We start from the raw sequence: 9,694 nt of genomic DNA on the forward strand, positions 1-9,694 counted from the left end.
CTTGCTATCTCATAGCCAGAAGGAGCTATGAGGGTCCCAGAACAGGACAGTGATTCACCTTCCACAGCTCCCTGTAGTTCTGAGTCATTGAGGACCCTCATAGGACCAGGCTCTTTGCCATCTGTTGACTTTCTTCTTTTGCTAAACACCCAGCATTCTTAGAAATGCCCACATTGCAGGGTGCCCTGTTAAAAGCACTTTTTTTTTGTCATCTGACCACCATCTCATCTTCCTCTGACCTCAGCACAGAGGTCACATTTGTGTACTCTCTGTGAAGCATCCAGAGCTTGTTTTATGTTCTGATGTGGGAGTGATTTCTTATTAATAAAGAAACTGCCTAGACCCATTTGATAGGCCAACCCTTAGGAAGGCAGAGTAAACAGAACGGAATGCTGGGAGAAAGAAGCTGAGTCAGGGAGTCGCCATGATTCTTCCACTCCAGACAGACGTAGGCTAGAATCTCCCTGGTAAGCGCACCTTGTGGTGCTACATAGATTAATAGAAATGGGTTAAAAGGCTGAAACTAAGGGGCCAAGCAGTGTTTAAAAGAATACAGTGTCCGTGTAATTATTTCGGGGCATAAGCTAGCCGGGCAGGCGGCCGGGGTGTTGGGGACGCAGCCCCGCTGCCCTTATTACTACAATGTTCCACCTGCTCGCTACCATAGTGATGCCTCAGGCACAGAACCCTGGTTTGAGGAAGACAGTTCCTCAGGCATGAGGAGACTTGGAATAACATCCACCAGTCACAATTTCTAGCTGTGACATCATGGGAAAATGACTAAGCTCTGTTCCTCAGTTTCCTCTTCCATAAAAGAAACTGATAATAACATGTAGGTTAGTGATCCATCACAAAAGTCAGAGACTGTAAGTGACATTTTCTAGTATACTGTTGTGACTAGAGCCACTCCTCTGCCAACCGGAACTGAGTGAACACAACCTGGCCACCTTCTGTGCAGTTATGTGAGTTATACGTTTATTGCATTAGTGAAAGCCCTGTATTTTGGGTAAGGAAGGGGAGGTGTCCACCTATTGTGTAATGTTGGCCAATGGGGAACCTAGGAAAAGGCTCCTAGGTCCCAAGTAGGTAGAGTAGCAGAAAGGAGCTAAGCTGACCAATTGACTCCATGGAGAAGCAGGAATAGGTTCTCCACAACAGTGCCAGATGTGGGCAGGCCCAGGAGCCCCTGAAGGAAAAGTTTGAGGCAGGAACTGGGCACACACTGGTCCCAGATGCTGGAAACACAGAGAAGGCAGCAGGTTCACTTTTCAGTCCTGGGCCTGAAGTTCACAAAAAGGGCCTAAATCTTGAATAATCCCATGAAGCCTGTGAAGGCTGAAAGCAGATATAACAATAGCGCAGGTAGGGGCTGAGCCTTCCTGCCAGGGCCCAGGCTTTGGGCAGAGGCACATATAGGAGAGGCAGCAGGGAGGGGCCACGGAGTCAGATTTCAGTCTCAGGAACATAAGCTAGTGCTGCCAAGAGGATGGGAACCTGACACTGACTGTCCACAGGACCCTGTGCATGTGTGAGTCATACAGTTAGTCACTGACACTGTCCAATCCAGGCACACCACAGCCACTCAGAGCATGGAGGCCAAGATGCACATAGAGACCAACATACAGGCTCAATCCCTGGCTCCCAGGAAGAAGCCTCACCACTTGGGAAGTTCTAGTTTCCCTTGGGATTTGTAATTTTGGCCATAAAGAGTGAAGTCTGAGTATTTGTGTCAGAGATAATCATCAGGAACGGCCTGTCAAAATGCACTTCCAGAGGATCCAAAATTAGAGCCGATCCCATCATCATCATTCCCGTGGCAGCGGCTGCTTCTGTGCCTGTCTCAGTCACGTCCAGCACAGCCTTGTGGACCACCTGTAGGAGAAAGACATCACTCACTGGAGACCAGGGAGGGCAGCAGAGGAGATTCCTGGAGCATCCACTGCTGGCCTCAGCTGCTCATGAACTTGTTCCTATCGTGAGCTCTGCCCCTGATGTCAACCAATCTCTGCTCAGGGTGTGAAATGAGGCACAATCTAGATCTGCTCAGTCTCTGAGAATCTCTGCTGATCTCAAACCCACTACACACTGAGGATGGGTGGAGCCAACACCAGTCCATACTCCACAGGCCCCTTCTCAGGACAACCACAGGGAGCAGCCAGTGTGCCTCCTTGGGAATACAACAGTAATGAACAGGGCATGACTTCTCTTTCCTAGACTGCCATGATCTGCGGGTACAGATTAGAGTCCGGGGCTTAAGTGGGCACTGCACAGAACACCAGGCATTGCCATGCTGTGCATCTGGGAATGTAACGTGTGGTCCTAAGGCACCACCTCTCCTATTCTTAAGTTTTTCATCTCAACTGCATACATCAGTTGTTATTTCCTTTACTGCTCCAGTTCTGTGTGCTAGACAAGAACTGCTGGGGTGGCTGTGAGCGAAGTGGATTGTGGGAGGCATCCACACCACAGTGCTGGTTGGTGTGATTGAGGGCCAAAGGCCAAGCACAGGCTCCTTCCCACCAAGGCTCCTGGGTGAGGTTATGTTCACAGGATAGAGGAGATTTGGCTGTATGGTATCCAGCAGGAGTATATGTATCTAGGCTGTAACCCAGCTTTCCCTGGATGAGGGAATCTCAGAAATGCAGGATTTCTCACACTTTGCCATCTCCCGCACACCTGCCCTCACCACCCACATTCACCAGTGAAAACAACCCAGTGTGTCTTGGCTTACCTGAGAGACGCTGAGGTCCTTGGCCCCTGTGATCCCAGAAAGGTCAGCCTGTGTGGAGAAGAGTTCCCTGATGCCCAGCTGAGGAAGGGATCTCTCCAGGCTGTAGGCAGTGGAGATGGAGAACTTGGGCAGGGAGAGCTCATCAATTTTCCTGAGAATGGAAAGAGAAATGTAAGAGTCACGTAACTATATGTTTGAAACTTTCGAAACCTTTCAAAGCACACTGTAGCTGGGCAGATCTGCACCCACCCTCTCACTGGGGAGATGTAATCTTTCCATTAGTGCCTCCTTCACATCATTTGCTTTTCCTGTGGCCTTCATTACCCATCAGTGCTGGAGAGGCAACGGGGCATGGTACCAGCTATATCCTTTCCAGAAACGCTTTGCTCCCACAAATGCAGTCCTTCCCTTGTGGTGTGGACTCAGACTCCATTTCATGATCCACCTCTTTACAACTGCACACCCCACCTGAATTCAGCTGGTTTTTAGCCTTAGACCTTCCTCTTCTCAATCTCACAACTCAATATCTTTTAACAAGTCAAATAATATTGGTTTCATTTCTGTCTCCCTAATCTCTCTTCCTAAGTTGCACGATGAGCCCACAAAGGTAAGAAATTTTGTGCTTTAGCCTCTGATATACTCTCTGGGTTTAATTAGAACACAGCACATAGTAGGTCTTCAAGTCATCATTGCACACTGGTGAATGAATGAGTGATGAGGGGATGCGATGGCTGCACAGGGCAGAGCTGATTCTCAGAGCTGATCTCCTCTCACCCTCACTCCCTCTGCCCTCCCACACCCGTGCAGGATTCCGTGTAATTACAGCCTGGGAGACAAAGGAATCCTCAGTTCCTGCTCTAGCTGATGTCATCTTGTGAACAACAAAAATGACAGAAAACGCAGTCCCTACACTACAGAGTCAGCAGAGGTAAATCCACTCCCATTCTGCCAGTCCCTGCGGACACTCCACCCATTACACTGGGTGCTAGTGAGGTTCTGAGGTACAGGGACACTGGCCTCAGGCTGACAGTAGGATAGGGACCCAGGCCAGCTCTGGTTCCAGAGGACACATACCTGTGCCTCAGAGAATCCCTCCACTTTCTCAGGGTCTCTGGCTGCAGGCTGGCTTCCACCTGCTGCATCTTGCCTTGGTCAGGAAGGATGAACAGGGCGCTGGCATTGCCTCTGTACTTCAGCTCCACCACAGTGCAGGACAGATCCTCATCCCGGAAGTAGGGTGTGGTCAGAAACACATCGTGCATCATGGGCACCTTCACTGTCCTCTTGTTGTCCAAATAGAAGTTAGACTCACGTGTTCGCTGAGGGTAAAAGGGCATCCTCCATTTCCCTAAATGTGGAGTAGGTCATCAGCTTGTAAAGGAGCAGAGAGAGCCCACCTCCACCCTGTTTCTGCCCCATTCCCCAGTCTTGACAGTCTTCCACAATCCATCTGCCACAACACCGAATTCCCTCCTGGTTACATAATCTAGGTCAGAAAAAGAAAACATTGGCAGATGCAGAACTGTGAGTGAGAAGTGATCCGCAGGCTTGGAAAGGGAACTCAAACCAAAGCTTCCCTACTTGAGGGAGCTGAAAAACAGCTGGGGATCTGAGGCTGGGGTGTGTACCAGACTTAAAGTGAAGGTGCTGAGACTGGGGCCTGGGAGAGTTGGGGAAACCTTCTTCCTCAGGGGACCCATGTCTAGAAGACAAAAGAGACTCTATTCTCTCACTCTGTGATGTTTGTCAATGTTTGTGTTTTAATAAATAAAGCTTACCTGAAGATCAGAGTACAAAGCTAGCCATATAGGTCAGGCAGTGGTAGCACACGTCTTTAATCCCACCAGCCACACAATAACTTGTGTGGCTAATGCAATACAGTCTGTGGGGGGGGGGTGCTTGCCTTTAATACCAGCATTAGAAAGGGATATAAAGCGAAATGAGATAGGAACTTGCTCTCGTTGAGTCTAAAATGTCATGGAGATAAGAACTCTCTAGCAGTTGGCTGCTTTTCTTTTCTGATCTTCAGCTTGAACCCCAAAATCTGTCTCTGGGTTTTTATGATTATTGGTCCACTTTAATAGAAGTCAATGCCCAGTCAACAGTAGGTTTAGATTGAAACTCATGAGATTTGCAACTTCCCTGAGTTGGATGACCAGGATCCCATAATTGGTTGACTAAGATATGGGTAATGAGTCCTCTTCTCCCACGTTGGCTATGTTCTTGTCCATGAATCAAAAATATCCTATTCACACTTCCACTACATCCCAAGTACATGTGACTATCTGCAATACAACCTGGGTGGAGAGGGGGCCTTGGTACTTTGACAATCACTTGGGATCAGGATCCAGCCCATAAATGTACATCCTCACCTCACAGCCAAGCAGCCTTGGAGCTTGGGTCCTGTGTCCAGCAGAGGGAGACACATCCTGCGGTCCCATCCTTCAGGCCATCTCTCTGCTTCCCTTCTTTTCAGAGCACAGCTGCTCTGGAGCCATCCTGGACTTTGTCCTCTGTCCTCCTGTCCTCCTCTGTCCATGGTCACTTGGTTTTCTGTCTATAGTCCCAGAGGCAGCACTCTACCTGCCCTAGACTATCCAAAGTTCAGAGTCCCAAATCCATCCCAGCTCTAGTCTCATGGAGCTTTTTACCTGGCATCATTTTTTTTTTTTTGATTTTTCGAGACAGGGTTTCTCCGTAGCTTTTGGTTCCTGTCCTGGAACTAGCTCTTGTAGACCAGGCTGGCCTCGAACTCACAGAGATCCAGCTGCCGCTGCCTCCCAAGTGCTGGGATTAAGGCGTGCGCCACCACCGCCCGGCTTACCTGGCATCATTGTGTGGACCATTGCCCCACTCCTTGGTCTATCACAGAGTTTTGCAGGTGTGGCCTCTGGATGTCTCCCTACCAACCGTTACCTGCAGCAATTCCAGCCTAGTCTCCCAACTTTCTTATCCCCCTGTCCCAGGAGTGTATCTTTAGTACTGTGACCCTGCAGGCTGCCTGGGTTCCTAATTTTACAAACTAAAATTCCAAGAAGCAGTCAGACACTAAACACACACCACTGGCTTTTGACACCTCCCTCTCACTAATGGCTTCTCCTCAGTCCTTGCTTTCCCATGACCAGGTCCAGCCTTACAGAAAAGGCTTAAGGGAGAGGCCCAGCAGAGAAACTCCCCATAACAATTGTGAACCACACTACTTTCCCTTTAAGATTGGTGTTCCCAGGCTTCTTAGGTCAGGAAGGACCTGGATCCTCCTAGGGATGAGGTTCCCTAGCAGATGGACTGTATAGGAGAGTATTAGACATGGCGGAGTGGGTTGAGTGAGGGACTCCTGTGTAGATTGAATGCAATTGGCTCCCATAAGCTCAGGGGGAGTGGAATTATTAGGAGCTGTGGCTTTGTTAGAGTAAGTTTGGTCTTGTTGGAGGAAGCATGTCACTGTGGAGGTAGGCTCTGAGGTCTCATAAATGCTCAAGATACCACCCAGTGTCTCTGACCACTTCCTGTTGTTTACAAGATGAGGGCCTCTCAGGTACCACTCCAGCACCATGTCTGCTGCACACTGACATGCCCCATCATGATGATAATGGACTGAACCTCTGACCTGTAAGTGAGCCCACCACCCCATTAAATGTTTTCCTTTATAAGAGCAGCCGTGGTTATGGTGTCTCTTCACAGCAATAGAATATTGACCAAGATATCTAGTCTACAGAGAGAAGACATGACTTCTGCACAGTCAGATAGGAAGTAATGCATGTTAGTAATCAGAAGTTAGGCACCCAGGTCTCCAAGGCCATGAGCCTCTCATTTCCAGTGCTCAGTGTATGAACACAAGGTACACAGCCAACACCCTCTCCAACCCCCATAAAACAGGGCCCATCCTCACCTTTAAAGTAGATGTAATTCACCAGCACCATTAATGCATTCTTATCCAGGCCTGAGATCAGGTCCTTGATCTTCCCATGGGTCTGTTTCCTCACATAGTCATTGATGAGGTTTTTGACTTCATGAGGCTGCTGGAAGTCGACACTTGAGGCCTCAGCCTGGTACAGCGCCCTTGCCTTCTCCTTGAACTCTGCCAGAATCTGCAGGCGCTTTTCAACAAACATGGTGCTGCCTATATTGATCTGTACCTGGTCATTTGGCTGGCTGAGCATGTGGAGGAGCTGCCCAAATCCCCGGTGGATGTCTGCCTCAGGGGTCTCTGTGAGATTGAACTTGAGACCTTCTAGAATCTCTTGTAGAGTGTTGTTGCTTGCTCCCAGGGACAGGACTGCCAAGGCAGCTGAGATGCTGAGTGGGGAGAAGACGATGTTTTTATCTCGATTCTCCAAAGCCAGCTCCTTGTAGAGGCTGAAGGCGAAGTCGGTGTTGATGGAGGCCAGTGTTAGAATGTCCACTTTACTCATGTTGCTTTTGTCTTCCTGAAGTTCGGTGTCACTTCCCAATGTTCCATCTGGTTGGCAGAGAACAGCAGGGCAGAACCCAGCAATCAAAAGTACAAGAGCTACAAGGATGGCCATCGTCTCTCTTCTCAGGGCTGAAAAGAAAGATCTTTTGAGTCTGGGAGGGCCAGGTGGTGTCCTGATCATTTCCTAGTCCACCTGCCTGGCCTGCATTATGTCCCTGCTCTGCTGCCCCTTTCTATCTTTGGGGCCCTCCTTAGGAGACACTCTGGCCACTCAAATGGCAGCACCAGATCCCATGCATGCTGTTACCCCTGGGTAAAGTAATGCTGTAGTAGTCAATTTCCTCATAGAGAGTCAGGATCCATAGAGACGAATGGACACGCCAGGGTCACAAAGGAAGGAAAAGAAGAAACTGGGGATGGGCAAAAGCCTTGTGCAATCGTACTTTCTTTTTTCATTTTCTTCCTTGTTATAAGGACTCATTAGAAACAAGAAATACTCTTAATTTTCAACTGTGTCCTACTTGGAATCATCAACATCGAGTCAGGACCCGGTGAGGGATCCTTGAGTTAGAAATAGCAAATGGGCCACCCCAACCAAACTTCCTGATGATATGTCTATGACATCTCATCACCCTGGGCTGTATCTGGGTCAATTTCTGGGCATGGGTGGGATAAATGGGTGGAAACCTTGTAGACAGTCAGTGCAATACCAGAGTCATGGCTCCCTTGAGAATGGGCATTAGAAGGGCCTGGATGCCACATGGTGGTTTGTGTCTCAGCTTGGAAGACCTCCTAGGAAGAAGAAAAAAAATGGCTTCCCATTGTCTGACTCCTGAACCATATTTAATTTCTACTGTTAGGATGGCTATGTTTTATCAAGCAAATGGGTGGACATCTCTGGGCAGCCTGGTGAGTGGCTCAGTGAAAGTGTCAGGCTTATTGTGGGAATTGGGAATATTTGCAGCCAATGCTCAAGGGCCATGTCCTCCAGGCACCCGAGGAGTAGGAGCGGCAAGGATCCTAAAAGACCACATTTGAAAGCTTGTGATCATGGTAAACATTGGTGCCCAACTTTAGCCTCTGTCTCCTCTATAGGTGAGTTCAGAAGAGAACTACAGACTCTAGAGGAAAGGGATGATGGCAAAGACGGATAGGGAGGGGAGAAGACAAGATGGGGAGACGAAGTAGGAGTGAGAAAGTGGAGTGAAGAGGGAGCAGGAGAAGAGGTTCAGGAGGGAGGGGTCAGATGAGGGAGCCAAGGGAGAGATGGATGGGAGAGAAGACTAGAAGAACATAGGAGGGGAATGTAGGAAGGAGGAGAGGGAGGTGTTGGAGCTGAGCCACATGTCCCCAGGGCTGTCACATGACTGCAGATGGGTCAGGGTCTTCAGCTGCCTCTACCCTGTGTTTCCAGTTAGGCTGATGCATTCATTTCTTTGAAAAATCATTCAACTATATTTCACCTCAAAATTATTTCCACAGAAAACCTGCTAGTCTGTTTCTGCACGAGATTTGGCAGTGTGGCTAAACTGTTGTCTTTTTTTCCTGGTTATGAGAGGTAGGAGCTATTCTCCTTAGCCATGAGTTTTCCTGGGGAATTGGGGTTTCTGATACCAAGGCATCCCCTGTCAGCTACAAGCATTGTAGGGCTGCCACTGCTCCCAGGGGGACTCTGCAGCATTCCTGTCTCCCCACAGCTATGACAGCAGGACCTAGTCTAGATAAGGTCTCAATACTTTCTCCCTGTGGAGGGTGGGAAGGAGCAGGCTCCATTCAGTCTCCAGGAGCAGAGGCCATGACACCTGCATCTTCCAAAGATAGGAAGACTTAGACAGATAAGAAGATTTATAGGCACCCAGAAGTGTCCCCTGACTCCAACCCAGTGCCCTAGGAAAACTCCTCACCCCCATCCTCCAAACAAGACCCCTGGTCACTGCCAGCACTGCAGTCCTGGAAAAGCTCCTTCCACTGTCCCCAGAGAGAAGGAATCATGGGGCATTACCTGCAGAGCTGCCAGTGTCTGTGACAGGGGAGTCCAGTGTTTAGGGTTGCTTCCCTCCTGGGGTGCTGGTCTCTGATGCACACTCAGGTCTATTTATCCCCACCAGGGAACCTCCCACCTCTTAGCAAATGCTGGCACGTACAAGTTGCACTTTGTGACCTGACCAGAAGTTGGCAGGCAGGATGATTCTATTAACATAAATTTAGAGACTCTAGATAGCAGAAACACCTGTCACTGTGTTCCAATCAATAAGGCAGCTGCAGCTGGATTTCAAGGTCGTATAGCTTCTTTTTCTGCAATGCTTCAAAGTTCAGTTTGCAGCTGGTGAGTAGTCAAAGGCAAAAAGACAAATCCAATCTGCATTTGTGTAACCGTCCCTTCTGGCAGCAATGGGAATATTCTCAATAGAGACTCGCTCTGCCCTCTTTGGCGTCAGACTTCTGAAGGGAAGCTGCCTTGTCTGGCACTGAAGGGGAACCCCTGAAAGGATTCTGTGTCTGCAGAGCCTGGCAGGCTGATCTGAATTTCAATACTGGGGAGAGATGGG

General features: G+C 49.0%; 1 protein-coding gene across 1 annotated transcript; it reads right to left on the reverse strand.

Annotated features, from left to right (window-relative positions):
* Positions 1 to 953: 953 nt before the first annotated feature.
* On the reverse strand, positions 954 to 9,249 carry LOC121434466 (serine protease inhibitor A3N-like). Its single transcript, XM_041633445.1, has 5 exons — positions 9,148 to 9,249; positions 6,621 to 7,274; positions 3,806 to 4,079; positions 2,732 to 2,882; positions 954 to 1,872 (listed from the first exon to the last, which is right to left on the reverse strand). The coding sequence occupies exons 2-5, from the start codon at positions 7,255 to 7,257 to the stop codon at positions 1,672 to 1,674; spliced, it is 1,263 nt and encodes a 420-aa protein (XP_041489379.1). The 5' UTR covers positions 7,258 to 7,274; positions 9,148 to 9,249; the 3' UTR covers positions 954 to 1,671.
* Positions 9,250 to 9,694: the final 445 nt, after the last annotated feature.

The sequence above is a fragment of the Microtus oregoni genome, unplaced genomic scaffold (assembly GCF_018167655.1).
Source record: "Microtus oregoni isolate MIOR12 unplaced genomic scaffold, Mior012 000043F_ref0000047, whole genome shotgun sequence".
Taxonomy (NCBI): Eukaryota; Metazoa; Chordata; class Mammalia; order Rodentia; family Cricetidae; genus Microtus; species Microtus oregoni.

Bases quoted from the DNA above. Each gene is read 5' to 3' on its own strand.
- LOC121434466 (XM_041633445.1), bottom strand. From the start codon at position 7,257: ATGGCCATCCTTGTAGCTCTTGTACTTTTGATTGCTGGGTTCTGCCCT. The intron at 4,080-6,620 runs GTGAGGATGGGC...CTCCACATTTAG, and splicing joins GAATTACATCTACTTTAAAG to GGAAATGGAGGATGCCCTTT. The intron at 1,873-2,731 runs GTAAGCCAAGAC...TTTCTCCTACAG, and splicing joins AGGACCTCAGCGTCTCTCAG to GTGGTCCACAAGGCTGTGCT.